The sequence below is a fragment of the Moschus berezovskii genome, chromosome 11 (assembly GCF_049115385.1).
Source record: "Moschus berezovskii isolate FMDL1 chromosome 11, NW_MosBer_1.0, whole genome shotgun sequence".
Lineage (NCBI taxonomy): Eukaryota > Metazoa > Chordata > Mammalia > Artiodactyla > Moschidae > Moschus > Moschus berezovskii.
The window spans coordinates 108,510,442-108,527,224 of record NC_142470.1 but is presented as its reverse complement, the minus strand read 5'-3'; the positions used below and the strand labels follow the sequence as shown (position 1 = coordinate 108,527,224).

Genomic DNA, 16,783 nt, shown 5'->3' with positions numbered 1-16,783 from the left:
AAAAGTTAATTTTTGATAAACAGATTTCCCACTGAAATAGTATATAATGACAAGTACTAATGAAATCCTTCCAACCAGTAAGTCTTCAAAAAAATGAGCACATGTTTTTTCAAGAAACATAAAAACTAAGAAATTCTATCTTAAAATCCATATTAATGCTTAGTTGAGCCTTATAATCAATCCAATGAATAAAACCCTAACAAATTAAAGAGTAGCATGAAAAGAATTAGAGCTGAAAAGGGCTTCAGAGGTCAATTAATTTATTTTCTAGACGAGAACAGTTTCCTCTCTAGTGAAATTTTCCCTATGGCAGCAAAAGTCCAGGGTTTTCACAGGGCTCTTTATAATTATACAGAACTAGCAAGGAGATCATGGAGAAGGCAATGGCAAGCCACTCCAGTACTCCTGCCTGGAAAATCCCATGGACGGAGGAGCCTGGTAGGCTGCAGTCCATGGGGTCGCTATGAGTCAGACATGACTGAGCGACTTCACTTTCACTTTTCACTTTTACACATTGGAGAAGGAAATGGCAACCCACTCCAGTGTTCTTGCCTGGAGAATCCCAGGGACGGGGGAGCCTGGTGGGCTGCTGTCTATGGGGTCACACAGAGTCGGACACGACTGAAATGACTTAGCAGCAGCGGCAAGGAGATCAAACCAGTCCATCCTAAAGGAAATCAACCCTGAATATTCATGGAAGGACTCATGCTAAAGCTGAAGCTCCAATACTTTGGCCACCTGATTGGAAGAGCTGACACATTGGAAAAGACCCTGAGGCTGGGAAAGAATAAGGGCAGGAGAAAGGGAGCAACAGAAGATATGGTTGGATGGCATCATCAACTCAAAGGGCATGAGTTTGAGCAAACTCTGAAAGATGGTGAAGGACAGGGAAACCTGGCGTGCTGCAGCCCATGGGGTCGCAGAGTCAGACTTGGCTACTGAACAACAACCAATACAGAACTAGAGGCTATTTCCAAATCAACAAATCCCCAAAAGGACCTTTTATATTTTCAGTCTAAGAAATATATCTTTCTAACTAGAGAATCCAAGAAGAATACCTCCTGAATGTTCATGATGAGTATACTATCACTTCAGTTCAGGCGCTCAGTCGTGTCCGACTCTTTGCGACCCCATGAATCATAGCACGCCATGCCCCCCTGTCCATCACCAACTCCCGGAGTTCACTCAAACTCATGTCCATCGAGTCAGTGATGCCATCCAGCCATCTCATTCTCTGTCGTCCCCGTCTCCTCCCGCCCCTGATCTTTCCCAGCATCAGAGTCTTTTCCAGTGAGTAAACTCTTCACATGAGGTGGCCAAGGAATTGGAGTTTCAGCTTTAGCATATATAAACATGTATAAAATCCTAGAAACATGTCAGGCTTAAGATTTAGAATCCCACTTAGATACAAAGCAACCTAATCACACTGTGTGCTGCAAGAAAACGATTTCCTGTTACCTTAGACTATTTAGGGAGATGATTCATTTTCAGAATACGACAAAAGAAGCTGAGAAAAGGGCATTGTTGGAAACGGAGATTTAGGAGGAACTTTGTTTTAGACTTGTTTAAAGGAGACAAATGTTTTTCTAATCCTGCACAAAATAATTCCAAGTAAATGGAATATCTTCACTATAATTATCTTGATCTACAAATACAAACTAAACTCTTCAAACTTACACAAAATAAAATAGTACAATTAAAAATGAAAGCTGTTTACATAGGAAGATTATACTTACTGATTGACATTTTGCAAACCTAAATGTCTTAGTTGTCCACACCATAAACACTACAGATGCTGAAACACACCAAAAAAAAAAAAAAAGTCAACCTCTGAAGGAACATATACAGTACTAAAATAATTTATTATAAAAGAAAAATCAGATAACTTACCCAGTATGGCAAATATCAGGGTATTTGTAAAGTGCCTATATAAAGAAAATTTTACTGTGTTCTTTCTTAGCCTGAGAGTCTTCATAGTTTGTGCCAAACTTATAAAAATGTGAAAAAGAGTTAAGGGAAAAATTGTAAATAATAATACATAGTTAAGATTAAAAAACGGAATAAGAATCTTTTGCTACATTTCCAAAACTACTGCTACACAGAGTTCCTATAATTTAAAACTAATAAAAACACAGAAAATGTCTTCTCCACTAACATATAATCACGATAGCAATTTTATTACAGATTTTTTTGTACAACTTACCACTGTCTGAACTAAGTAAACAAACTTCAAGGAAAAAGAATGTAAGGGACGAGACCTATGCTGCATTCCTTCAATGCCAGGTTCTCGAAGCACAGGACAGAGCAGGACTCAGACTAAATGCTAGGTCCCCCTCAGGCCAGACACACTCTACAGATGCCATCAGGACACCCCAATCGGCCTGTGGCTTTCTGTCTCCGTTACTTTCCTATTTTTTTGTTTCTAGTCTATTCTCATTCTACCCTCTGAATGATCACAATTAAGAAGTCATGTCATCTATCAATTCCATTTTATAAATTAAAAAAACCTGAAATATGTCAAGTAAAACAAATCTGGACTTAGGTAAGGAGAGAATTTATTCAAGAGATTACTGCAATATGGAGAATATTCTGACTGTAAGATCTGTGGGAGTCCCAAAGGTCAGGCAGGGAAGGGCTTTGCTTTTATTACTGTTGTTGTTGCTTAGTTGGAAGTCGTGTCCGACTCTTAAGTGATCCCATGGACTATAGCCGGCCAGACTCCTCTGTCCATGGGATTTTCCAGGAAAGAATACTGGAGTGGTTGCCATTTCCTTCTCCAGCGGATCTTCCCAACCCAGGGTTCGAACCTGCATCTCTGGCATTGGCAGATGGATTCTTCACCACTAAGCCACCAGGGAAGCCCTTTGCTTTCATAAGGAGGTGTAAATAGGACTCGGGAGTGGCAGGTGTGGGAAGGGGGTGGCCTGACAGGCCAGTTGCTCAGGGTTATGACTCTCCTTGAGGCCTGTAGGTTCTCAGGAAGGGCTGTGAAAGAGGGCTGTTGGTGGATGAAAGCTCAGGGACCTGGGGGAAGAAGGCTTAGTCAATTTGACATTTTGTCCAGATTAGTCAGGAGGTACACAGGTTTGTGTCTGGCCTTGTCGTAAGTAAACAAGGGAACACCTAGGAATCTCACTGAAGTCCCATGGGGAAAGGTAGCTTTTGGTATTAATAGTAAATAAGCTTCTTCCCAAACACCAAAGGGTGGAGACTATCTTAAGGGTAGCTATTTTCCAGGGCTCAGGTAAACAGCAACATTGTCAGATATGAAGAAGCAGAGAGGCCTGTCCACCAGCTCCTCAGCAGTGAGGCTGTGCTCAAGCCAGAGCTCCATAAACATGAGCAGCTTTCTCTGTAGCCCAACAAGCCCTGTGCAGAGATCACCCACTGAACATACATCACAGAGCTGAGCAAAGGAGAATGCAAGTGGCAGATTTTAGATTTATTTATGCCTCCTCTTTAAATTCCCAATACTTCATTAATCAAAAACTTCATTTTATTTATTTATTTATTTTAATTTATTTATTTTAATTGGAGGCTAATTACTTGACAATATTGTATTGGTTTTGCCATACATTGACATGAATCCTATGAGTCCATGGGATCACAAAGAGTCAGACGTGACTGAAGCGACGGAACACAGGAAAATTGAAAAGCAGCTTTGGTAGTTTTAGGACCTCCTAAAACTACCAAAGCTGCTTTCAGTCAGTTCAGTTCAGTCGCTCAGTCGTGTCCGACTCTTTGCGACCCCATGAACCACAGCATGCCAGGCCTCCCTGTCCATCACCAACTCCCGGAGTTCACTCAAACTCATGTCCATCGAGTCGGTGATGCCATCCAACCATCTCATTCTCTGTCGTCCCCGTCTCCTCCTACCCCTAATCCCTCCCAGCATCAGACTCTTTTCCAGTGAGTCAACTCGTCGCATGAGGTGGCCAAAGTATTGGAGTTTCAGCTTTAGCATAAATCCTTCCAATGAACACCCAGGATTGATCTCCTTTAGAATGGACTGGTTGGATCTCCTTGCAGTCCAAGGGACTCTCAAGAGTCTTCTCCAGCACCACAGTTCAAAAGCATCAATTCTTTGCCGATCAGCTTTCTTCACAGTCCAACTCTCACAACCATACATGACCACAGGAAAAACCATAGCCTTGACTAGACAGACCTTGGTTGGCAAAGTAATGCCTCTGCTTTTTAATATGCTATCTAGGCTGGTCATAACTTTCTTTCCAAGGAGTAAGAGGACCTCCTAAAACTACCAAAGCTGCTTTAGGACCTTCTGAAACTACCAAGGCTGCTTTAGGACCTCCTAAAACTACCAAAGCTGCTTTTCAATTTTCCTGTGTTCCGTCGCTTCAGTCACGTCTGACTCTTTGTGATCCCATGGACCCATAGGATTCATGTCAATGTATGGCAAAACCAATACAATATTGCCAGGCTCCTCTGTCCATGGGATTCTCCCAACAAGAATACTGGAGTGAGTTGCCATGCCCTCCTCCAGGGGATCTTCCTGACCCAGGGATTAAACCTGCATCTCCTGCACTGCAGGCGTGTTCTTTACCACTGATGTGAAGAGCTGACTCACTGGAAAAGACCCTGATGCTGGGAAAGATTGAGGGCAGGAGAAGGGGGCGACAGAGGATGAGATGGTTGGATGACATCACCAACTCAATGGACATGAGTTTGAGCAAACTCTGAGAGATGGTGAAGGGCAGGGAAGTCTGGTGTGCTGCCGTCCATGGGGTCGCAAAGAGCTGGATAAAATTTAGCGAATGAATAACAACAAATGACCCACTAGGTTGCAACAGAAGATCAATTTCTATCAGAACACAATTCAACCAATTAAGGTTGCTGTCAGGACTTACAGAGATGGAAATACATGTTATTCAATAAACACGATCAAGACTGAATACTTTTAAAGCAGTAATGAAAGCATGCAGGCCCCACCATCCTGACAGGAGAGTCACCCTGCACATGCTGCTGCTGTGGCCGGAAAAGGATATCCACCAGCACAAGCCAGAGTCAAGAAGAGACAGAGGGAGGCTGGCCAGAAGCACAAGGTCAGAATCATTTGCCTGCAGCAAAAGAGCAAAAAATAAAACAAACAAGCAGGAAATGAGGCCAGAGGCAACAGCTTTTTAGCGTTTTCAGGCTATTTTTTCTATTACTATAGGTAGAATCAGATTCGTACAGAAGAAGCTAGATTAGGTTCATCGAAAGCAAAGGAAGCATGGTCATGACTCCAGCACTTGATTCTATCAGGATGTGGTCCTGCTTCTTTGCTTGTCGTTGGTAATCATTTAGGAAACCCACTAACTCTGTGTACAGAGAAAGTGGGCTCTTCATCTCAGTAATGAAAACTACCGAATAGCCATCTAAGAGCAGACATCAGAAATTCAGGTTGAACTTCCTTTGCTCTTACCATAAAATGCAAACCAAGAGAATTTCAATTTCTGGATATCTTTATGACTTTGATCTCTAACATCTTTATTAAAAATATCAATAATTGAGCAAGCTAAATCTTTCCCCTTATTTTCTGTTATCTCCCCGCGTGAATCTGGTTCATGACATGTTGGACCAAAGCCAAAGTTGTCCATAGAGATGGCAAGTTACCCTCATTCAAATCCAGATGGAATTTTCTGCCAATTTGCATGACTCTGTGTTTTTCCCAATGAACTACCTTGTGGGTGGTTAAGAGCAAGAATTTTTTGAAACACACATGTGTAAATGACCAGAAGAAAAGATAACATAGGTTTTTAAAATGCAAAGTCTGTAGCTCAAGTAGTTGATGGAGGAACATACGCTCCCTCAAATAAGCACACCCAAGCTTAGAAATAAGACAATTCCAAACCGAACAGATACCTTAAGCTCATTCTCTAACCATGCGATGACAGAAGAGAAGACACGAAGGTTAGCGCATGTGTGCTCAATGGCTCAGCCGGGCCCCGCTCTCAATGACCCCGTGGACTCTAGCCCACCAGGCTCCTCTGTCCATGGGATCCTCCAGGCAAGAATACTGGAGTAGGCTGCCATGCCCTCCTACAGGGGATCTTCCCAACTCAGGGATCAAAGCTGCATCTCTTACGTCTCCTGCACTGGCAGGTGGGTTCTTTACCACTAGTGCCCCTGGGAAACCCTAATTCTTTTCCTAGTGAATTCCCATTTGTCTATGCAGTCTCAATTTAAATGTCACCATCTCCCTGAAGGCTTTCTGGACTGTCAGCATGCAGTTAACTTCTCTTTCCTGTTTGCACAGCGCCTCTGTGAAGTGGCGATCACTGTTGCTATGTTACTCCTAGTTAAGTGTTTGTCTCCTCTGCCTGATTCCTCAGTATGTTCGTTTAAGTCTGCTAAACGAATAGAAAAAATAAAGATATTTTTTAATTGAGGAAATGTTACTTTCTCATCTCCAACTAAATTCCTATAACGCGTAACTATATATCTCTCTGCTATTATTACAAATTAAAAATAATATGATTTTGATGATATAACAACAAACTATTTTAGGACACAGTAAAGGATATGAACCATAGAAAAATGGAGTCAATAAGTGCTAAAATAATGTCACCAAGGACAACAGCTAAATGGTTAGAACCCTGAAAGATAAAAACAGGGGAAAAATCTGAACACAAAAATTTCATTATAATAATTATCATCTGATGAAGAAAAACAGTTTATCTCCTCTCATCATTTTATAAAAGGCTATATAAAAGATTTTATTGCCTAACAGAACTGTATTTGAGCACATGGAATTTATCTGTTTTAGCAGCCACAAATGTTCGTTTGTCATCAGCCTGTCTAGTGATAACGAAAAAATGCCATTATGGAGTGGCAGATAAAACACAGCATGTCCCACCCAACTCAGGCCAACCATTTCTCTCTCTGCCCTCTCCTCAAAAAACCTGCAGCCATGGCTCCCAAAGCAATGCGCTCCTCCTCCTCCCCCCGCAAGTGAAAGGATGTGAAAAAGGCAAAATAAGGAAAAGGAACCGAAACCACAGACTGGCTGCATACTCTACTCAAGAGCTGACAGAGAGTCACACCCGAAATTGTCACATCTAAGATGCCGACCATGTCAAATTTCAAAGAGATACGCCATCTATCCGTGGGATGTTTATCCTTTCTATTTTCTTCCCAGCAAAGATAAGCTTTCTGTGAATTATATATGTAGATAGAAAGTTCTTCACTATTATGTAAAAGTAATAATAAATGCACCTTTCAAGGAGTCAGAGATGAAGAGAGCAGGCGTCTCTAACCCAGAATGCGCGTATGTCAAAGACACTGGAAGAAGGGTGAGGTTTTTAACATTACTGGACAAATGCCCGGCTTTAAAACGTCAGATCAAACTATGTGAAGTAAACGTATGTGGGAACGTACAGATTATTCACTCTGTGTACAATGGTCTGATTTCAATATCTAACCCAAAAGACGTTTTGAGTAAAAATTACACAGTTCTCTGAATCAAACAAAAATATAATAAGTTTCTTAATCACTAAGTCATCATCAAACACATTACTAAGGAAAACCAAAGCTAGACATCTAGGGGTCTTCGCAGATACAAATACTCGCTCTTCTCTGGGGTAAACTACCGCTGCCCTGGCTGCCAGAGCCATTTCTCCCCAGAACACTACCTCTTCCTGGTTCCTCCAGGAGTAGGGCCACTGAATCCCCTCAATACTGAGCCCACCAGAGTCAGGGAAAATGGACAAGTGCCTGACACTTAAAAGAGCAGTGACATGTAGTGTCTGCATGCTTAGAAGGTAAAATTAGCTTTCTGCTCACTCACACATGTTTAAACAAAGGGGTAAGGAAGAAACGAGCATGTTGAGACTGTACAATGATAAAGATGAACGTTCTTCACAAAGAATAACCATGAACACTGTTAAAATGGGACTATTAACAACTCCTAGGATGACACCAGGCGGTGCCTTCAGAATCATATCATTTTAAAAAGTGCTCTGGTTAGCCTTTTACTTTCAGGAAGAGTCCAAAGGGTGTGGGGGGGTACTCAAAATTGGGCCTTTTTCACAAATTTCCTATCTTTAAAAATTCATCTCAGGAGATAAGAAAGTAAAATCATATTTCACAGCAACAACAAAAAAAAGTGCAAGTGGAATGATGCAGTTTTTACCCCAATGACTCTCATCACGCCTTCAATAGCCGCAAAGATAAAATAGAGAAGTCCCAATCCAATGACCCGGTGCATGACGGTTCCTAGACGAGGCCTGGAATGAGGAGGAAACAGGAAAAAAGAAAAAGGTAAGTAAAGCGCATCAGAACCCACCACAGAGGGGTTCTGTTCAAAGCAGGGTTATTCCCTGGGAACAAGGCAGAAACAGGCTCAGGAAAAATAGGCCTCCTTCTCTAGGACTTGAAACTATTGATGCCTGTGAAACAACATTACAAACAAATTACTATTTACGGCTGCACTGGGTCTTTGTTGCTCAGCTCGGGCTTTCTCTAGTTGCAGAGAGCAGGGGCTACTCTCTAGTTGTGATGTACGGGCTTCTGTTGCAGAGCACGGGATCCAGGGCTCGCGGGCTTCAGCGGGTGTGGAGTAAGGGCTCAGCAGCCGCAGCTCCCGGCTCGAGAACACAGGTTCAGTAGTTGTGGAGCATGGGCTTAGCTGCGCTGCACCACGTGCGATCTTCCTGGACCAGGGATTGAACCGGTGTCCCCTGCCTTGCAAGGCAGATTCTTAACCACTGGACCACCAAGGAACTCCGGAGGCAACATTTCTGAGACCAGAAGATTTTGCTGCTGAAATCCAAGCAGTAAAATTAACATAACCCAAGTACTATATCTACAGAATGGATGAGAAGATTGATGAAACCTAGTAAGCGCCAACTTCTAAGGGTCACTGGCAGAACTAATCGTTTAAGTCTTTCAAGAACATACGTTGTAAACCATTCTGAGATGTGTTTTGTCAGAGATAATCCACTGATTGATTCTATGACATGGGCAGAGAAAAAGCAGGATGTCAGGAAATCGAATCCCAACGCTTTCTCTCTCAATATCTCCAAACAAGAGTCCTAACAGACTTCAGCTTTCATTCTTCAAATTAAAAAGAATTAAAATAACAGTTTGGATTCTTTGAAAGTATAACTAAGTCAGGAATATGCAAAGATGATGGTTTTTAGCAATTGGCAATTTGAAAACAGAACTGAAATTTCTGGGATTCCCTGGTGTCTAGTGGTTAGGACTCAGCACATGCAGTGCCAAGGCCCAGTTTTGATCCCTGGTCAGGGAACTAGATCTCACATGCTGCAACTAAGAGTTCACATGCCACAACTAAAGATCCTGCGTGCCACAACTAAGAGCCACCACAGCCAAATAAATATTAAAAAAAAAAAAATGTAGATGTGGTTCAGTGTGAAGGTTTGAGCTTCTGGGAATCAGAGTCTTAGGGAACAGACTCCTCCATGTTCACAACCAGGGACTCAAAGGTAAGAGGGAGGAAAGATCTTGATAGGATCTTCAGGGGATAGTCAGGCTTCAGACAAAAATTCTGCTGACCTGGTGTTTAATCAGAGCATGCTCTCTTACAGTATCTCAAATACAATCATAACACCTAACTGTGTTGCCTAAGAAACAGAAAATGACCTGAGCCTCAAGAATCATTTAAAATTTTCCATTATCCTTAAAGTTGATTATTCATTTAATTATAAAAAGTTACTGGAATTTAGGATCTTTATTTGAGGAAAGTATAAAACAGCTGGACTTCCCAGGTGGTATTAGTGGTAAAGAATTTGCCTGCCAATGCAGGAGAGTGGAGAGATAAGAGACGTGCTTTCGATCCCTGAGTTGGGAAGATCCTCTGGAGGAGGAAATGGCAACCCACTCCAGTATACTTGCCTGGAGAACCCCATGAACAGAGGAGCCTGGCAGGCTACAGTCCATAGGCTCACAAAGAGTCACACACAACTGAAGCAACTGAACACACATGCATAAAACAGCCAGTGCACGGAAATCCATTAAAGGCACGTCCCTGGTGGTCCAGTGGTTAAGAATCCACTTTTCAAAGGAGAGGGGAGGCATGAGTTCGATCCCAGTTCGGGGAACTAAGATCCTATATGCCTCAGGGCAACTAGGCCTGTGCCACAACTAGAGAGCCCGTGCGTTCCAGAGCCCTCACCTAGAGAAACCCATGCTGCAACAAAGACCCCAAGTGCCACAACTAAGGCCTGACGCACCCAAATAATTAATTGATTAAAAAATTTAAAGTCCCTTAAAAAACACATCCTGGCAGGTGTTCCCTGGCCAGTTTCACAGGGGTTATCATGGAGATGGATACAATCACAGGGTGGAGGTGCGGTGTCTTTCTCACTTACTTTACGATGCCATATCCCAAGCTCACGATGATCACCAGGAGGCGAGCCAGAGTCCTCTTAATGGCAGATATCAACTCCGCAAATATCAGTAACCCTTGGGCTGACGGGGAAGAAGGAAAACCATTTGCTCTGGGTTCACCTGGACGCCTGTCGCCAAGACTCTACACATGTACTATGTACAACTATATTCTGTCCTCAGACGAATTAGCCACATTTAAATTTAAAGGTCACCTAATCTAATGCTGTTTGCAATCTCAGTGAAGGGGATTCTCAACCTCCTGAAGAATTCGCTCTGTATCTGATCGGTTCTATGGGGCACGGTCTCCCCAAGCTCTCCTCTGTTCTCAGTCCTCCACTTGAGGCTAAAGAACTAGAGTTCTTTAATAGCAGTACTCACTCACTTTTGTCTGACTCTTTGTAACCCCCTGGACTGTAGCCTGCCAGGCTCATTCCTCTGTCCATGGAATTCTCCAGGCAAGAACACTGGAGTGAGTTGCCATTCCCTTCTCCAGGGGATCTTCCTGATCCAGGGATCGAACCCAGGTCTCCTGCATTGCAGATTCTTTACCACCTGAACCAGCAGGGAAGCCCAGAGTCTCTTCCTGTCCTGTAAATACTTGAAAACCATAATGTCCTCAAGAGCTCTCTTTTCTCCAGGTTGCCCCCGTCAATTACTGATTTCTGCTCCTACTGTGTGGTTGTCACAGGAAAAGAAACACCATGTTCCCCGCCCTTGTGAAGCCTGGACTGTTGGCAGGACAGGATGCAGCAAAAGCTCGAGGAAACACAGTCTGTGTCCCAGGAGGGCAAGGAAAGCGACCTACACCTCATGGGGTAGGAAAAGCTTCTCAGAAGTGACATCTACACCAGGGTTTGAAGGCTGGTGTTGTTGTTTAGTTGCTAAGTTGTGTCCAACTCTTTGCAACCCCATGGACTACAACATGCCAGGCTTTCCTGTTCTTGACTGTCTCCCAGAGTTTGCTCAAACTCATGTCTGCTGAGTCAGTGATGCCACCCAGCCATCTTATACTCTGTCAACCTCCTCTCCTTCTGCCTTCATTCTTTTCCAGCATCAGGTCTTTTCCAACGAGTCAGCTCTTCGCATCAGCTGGCCAAAGTACTGTTGCTCCAGCTTCAGCATCAGTCCTTCCAATGAATGTTCAGGATTGATTTCCTTTAGGATGGACTGGTTTGATCTCTGTGCAGTCCAAGGGACTCACTCGATGGAGGTAAAGGCTGAGTAGGAGTTAACTGTTCGGAGGAGGGAAAGGGGAAAAGCAAAGGAAATGGCACATGCAGAGGCATGAAGGAAGAAACAGAAAAATAAAATATGCTGCAAGACCGGACTTCCCTGGCGGTCCAATGGTTAAGATTCTGCACTTCCACTGCAGAAGGTATGGGTTCGATCCCTGGTCAGGGAAGTAAGATCCTGCATGCCTCACAGTATGGTCAAAAAAAAAAAAAAAAAGTGCTGCAAGATGTGAAAGTTTGGCAGGTCTGCAGCAAGGCATGTAATGAGAGAGGTCAAAATGAGACTGGGACAGAAGCATGGCCCATTCAGCTGGGTTTTATGCCAGGCCATGACTCTGGTCTTGTTGCTAAAGTTGATGGGAAGTCAGTGACAATAAAAAATAAGAGTGGGACTTCCCTGGTGCTCCAATAGCTAAAAATCCTTGCTCCCAATACAGGTGGCCCAGATTCAATCCCTGGTCAGGAAATTAGATCACACATGACACAACTAAAAGTTTGCACGCCACAGCTAAAGATCCCCACATATTGTACAACTAAGACAGAAAGCAGCCAAATAAATAAAAATAAGTCAAAAAAAAAAAAAAGAGTGAAAAATGCATTGACTAACTACAGCCTATCCGCCAAATCTGGCCTGACATGTGCTTTGTAAGTAAAGTTTTACTGGAGCATGTAGCCATGTCCATTTGTTGTCTGTGGCATCTTTCAGCTCCTAAGACCGTAGTTGAGAAGTTGCAACAGAGCCAACAAAGTCAAAAATATTTCCTGTGTAGGTTTTGCAGGAAGAGCTTGCTGATCCTTAGAATAAAATGGACAGCTTTATTTTATCAAAACTGCTCTACTTAATGGCTTGGAAAGGAATAGCCTATAGGAGAGGAAAATGCTTAGGAGGCAACTCCAGAATCCAGCCAAGAGATGATGAGAGCTCTGGTGGTGAAGACAGAAAGGAGGAAAAAGACACTCAGAAACCAGTTAATCCACCTAATTATTCTTTGCAGCTCACATTTCTCCATCCTCTCCAGAAGAAACCACAGAAGGCCTCGTCCAATACCCTGAAGAAGTTCAGATACACCGTGCAGTAAGTTAATACATTTCCCTAACTGCCTAAGTGAAGCACAGGTCAGCTGACCTATCCTTAGCGCACCCTGGCTGTGTGCTAACAACCACTGTTTCTTCACTGCTTGATTTTCTAGATTCTGTCCTTCCAGGACCAATGCTAAGTTTCAGAGTTCACACTTGGGGAAATTGGAACAACATCAGCCCAGGCTCCATCTGGCACCTCTCTTTTCCACAGCACTCCGCAAAGACAAGGACAGCTGCCCGGGCTTTCTCTCCCGAGCCCTGGTGGAGTCATCTCAGAGGGCTTGATGGCCCTGAGGGTGGCAGGTGGGCGCTCCTTCTCTTCACGGACCTCAGGCTTTTGCTGCCCCTCACCCAAGTTCACACCACCTTCTCTAGACACAGACCCCTCACCACTGGCAGCAAAGAAGCTGACCTACCTCCTCTGACACTCAAGAATGCTTTAACACCCAGGCATAAGCAGCAACTTACCTTTTCTTCCTCATTTGGTTTAGGGCGAGCGCATGCGCACACACGCGCGTGCACACACACACACACACACACGCTGCACCCCCAACATGCCTCCCTATACACACACACACACTAACACCCCCCAACATGCCTCCCTAAACACACACACACACACACATGCTTATACATCACTGAAACCTCTTAGAGAGTAATAACACCCCCAACATGCATCCCTATATGTCTGTCTTTGCTTTATTCTTTTGTATACTGTCCTTTTAAACTTTTCATTTTTGAGAAACTACAATACAGTTTTCTCTCTCTCCAACAGAGAAAGTAATATAATGAACTCCCATGTACTATCACTTGGCACCAATATTTATCAACATGCTATATTTGTCTCATCTAAATTCCAACTCATCCTTTTCTCCCCAGAGGATTTTAAAATAAAGAATGACATAACTACACCCTTTGAAAATCTGCACTGTGACCATTTGTAACTGACTATTCGAGTACATCCTGAGTGCTTTCTATCCTTTTGAGCTATCTCTCTTTCAAAGAGAGAAATTATCTTTTACCCAGTCATCTCTTTGAAAGCGATGAAATTAACTATATCTTTAGTTTTCTGGCCACCCCCCTCCTTTTTTATAACCAGCCACACTGCGAGGCATAAGGGATCTTAGTTCCCTACCCAGGGATCAAACCTGTGCTCCCTGTACTGGAAGCACAGTCTGAGCCACTGAAGGGAAGTCCCTCTGTGTAGACGGTGCACTCTATCCTTCAGCAGTCTGGGGCACACACCTGAAGACGCCCGAATGCTTGGCCGGCGCACCACGTCCCACTGTGTAAACTGGGACGGTGCCTCCCATGGTCACATAAAGTTGTTTGTAAAAGGCTGCAGGCGCCATCCATCCTACACTACTCATCTGACTCCTGTGGCCAAACTTTCTTTCTTTTTTGTTGGGGAAAGGAGAAGAAAAAGGATGGATGAAAAAAGGAGAAGTATGTTAAAAGGACTGACAGCACCCAATGTCCCCAGTCCAGAATTTTGTACTGCGTTAGGCCAGTCACTGGTCGCTGAACCTTAGGGAATTTTTTTCTCCCCAGGAGGGAAGTCAGGGAAAGTCAGCAAGAACACAGAACACAAGGACCACACACATGCTATCCTAGTTTGCAGACCTCCTTTGACACTCCCTTCTTGGCTTCTGTCCTCTTCATCTATACTATGGTTTCCCAAACCACTGGATGGAGGTGGGTGGTGAGGGGCAGTCCCCTCTGCTCTGCTCACAAATGCTAGGAGGCTCCTGGGTCATACCATGTTCATGGACACACTCACTACTTACTTGATAGCCCAGTGCTGTTGATGTTTTGGTATTCAGCATAAAAAACTGCTTTTTCAAGCATTCCCAGGAAAATAACAGCTGCAATCCAGAACTGGATTCTTAATATATCTTTCCAGTAACAGGCAGACCACATCAGCCACAGAACACCATATAAGATATAAACAACACACATCACCATGTAGAACTGTGGGAAGAGAAGCGATTTCAGTCAGTGAAGGCTTCTGATCATTTGAAAATTCAGATTTCTAGGAAACCCAAAAGACCCTGAATAGCCAAGGACAAGAAAACGAAGCTAGAGAAATCAGGCTCCCTAACTTCAAACTGTACTGCAAGGTTACAAGTAAAACAGTATGGCACTGGAGCAGAACTGAACACTGGCATTTCTACATTCAGGTTTGCAATCCTTTATCAGTCACCATGGAACCAGAAATAGAGGGTATGTAGTGTTAGCTACTAAGGAATCACTGCCACGAATCTCTTAAAATTTTTTAATATTCTAATTAGGATAAAAAACTCATTTTTAAAAAAAGGAAAAAAATTATCAGAGATACTCACAATCATTAGAGGCCAATCTGACGCAGAGATATATCCATATGGTCCCAACATAGAAAGAGAAACTGGAGAAGGCAGGATGGGGATAAAGAAATTAAGGTGTTAAAATTAACAGGTTTTCTTAAGTTTGTCAATATAAGCTCATTCTAAGACTCCAAGAATATAAACCAAGTGAACAAACGCTAAATTTTTACCTAGCACACACAAAGTACTAGATAATTACTAATTACATTATTTGATTATGTAACCTTATCAAGATATCTTTACTTATAGAAATGGAGTTATACAGCATGGGCTAAGTTGGCTCTTAGGCAGACAGCAAAGTAGTCCTGGTCGGAGACTGGCCCTGGCTGAGTCCCTGACCTCACTGAGGACTTTGTCTTTCGTAATGTAACTTGGACAAATTACTGAACTCCAGAATCTAGTTTGGGTTGTTGTCTGAGACGGCAATAACAGAGTGGCAGATACAGTACAAGACTTGCAGGGCTCAGCAACTACTACTGCACCATTTACTATTCAGCAGAAGCTTAAAACTGCCTACTGGTATCAAAGAAAGAAAGGTGGTGGGGAGCAGGATGGCAGCGGGGCCCCTGCCCCCTGTGTGGCATGGTCTGGCCCATTACAGCACCTCCAGGAGGAAGCCCTGCTTCACATTCTCCAGAGCAGCCTCTTTACCAGCTTCAGTGGGAAGAACAGCTCTGGGTCTCCTCTGCAGCCATGCCTGTCTCATCTCATTGCTTTCTCCCTCCCCTTGGGACTGGATGCCCTTCAGACACAGACTGTGGCTTCAGCTCTGAGTCCCAGTGGGTGAATCAGGGCAGTCTGCAAACTCCCAGGATGCTCACACGCTGTTTGGCTACTGTCAGCCCAGCAGATGCCCAGCCTAGAAAGTGAGCGACAAGGCAATCCAGGATCCATGAGAGCATCTGCTCCCTTGAAAACTGCGTGATGCAAGCCTGGGCTCACACTCGGCACCAGGAACCACAGTTTCACCTAACAGAGGGTCTACCTTATTGGGCAGGCAGCGGGGCTCAGGGCACAGAAGCCACAGTTGCCAGAGATGCTCCTTCTACTCCTAGGCTATAAACACATGTTTTTTGTTTCTTTTTTAAACTTTTTAAAGAACAAATTTTTAAACCCCCAGTGATAGCTATTTTCAAGAAACAGAATATAATCTATTTCAACTACAATTAGGGTGCTGCCCACATGCTAAAAAATTTTTTCTTTTAATCTAGAGAATTTTGTACCCCTCCATGAAGTTAAAATTTTTAAAAATTTAGCTTAAATTAATTTTAAATTTCTAGTCTGTTAAAAAAATATTAAAGTTAAGATAAGCATAAAGTTTTAAGTCCCAGAAATAAACAGATTATTCATTTTTGTGATTAAAGAAATTTCTTTTTGAATAATGTATTTTAACAGAGAATGCAGATTTGAGTTAATGACAAAAATGCAGAATACAGTAAAAACAGACTGTAAACATGCATACTGTTCAACTATACCGTTCAAATTCCAGCTTGCATCTGTTTTTTCTGTTTTAACAGAAACAATAAAGATATGAAATCCATCTCTTTGTGTTTTGGCTACAACATCCTGAAACGGGAAAAAAATCCTTTGAGTTATTTTTTTAAATTGCTTTATAAGATATAGCTAAACAACTGTTCACCATGTCTTAAATCAGCCATTAAGAATCGAACTGGGGGGACTTACCTGGTGGTCCAGTGGTTAAGAAACCACCTTCCAGGGGATACGGGTTTGATCCCTGGTCGGGAAACTAAGATAGCA

General features: G+C 43.1%; 1 protein-coding gene across 3 annotated transcripts in view; it reads right to left on the bottom strand.

The window, feature by feature from the left end:
• TMEM87B (transmembrane protein 87B) overlaps nt 1-16,783 on the bottom strand; it is a 54,208-nt gene that overhangs the window by 20,203 nt on the left and 17,222 nt on the right. For 2 of the 3 annotated variants that reach the window (XM_055399173.2, XM_055399174.2), the window contains 8 exons: nt 16,501-16,591; nt 15,005-15,066; nt 14,450-14,633; nt 10,332-10,431; nt 8,132-8,225; nt 6,526-6,596; nt 1,891-2,000; nt 1,737-1,795 (listed from right to left, as the gene is read on the bottom strand). In XM_055399173.2, coding sequence (XP_055255148.1) covers nt 1,737-1,795; nt 1,891-2,000; nt 6,526-6,596; nt 8,132-8,225; nt 10,332-10,431; nt 14,450-14,633; nt 15,005-15,066; nt 16,501-16,591 — 771 coding nt within the window. Of the gene's footprint in view, nt 1-1,736; nt 1,796-1,890; nt 2,001-5,003; nt 5,076-6,525; nt 6,597-8,131; nt 8,226-10,331; nt 10,432-14,449; nt 14,634-15,004; nt 15,067-16,500; nt 16,592-16,783 lie in introns of all 3 variants that reach the window. The other variant, XM_055399172.2, reaches the window with a different exon arrangement.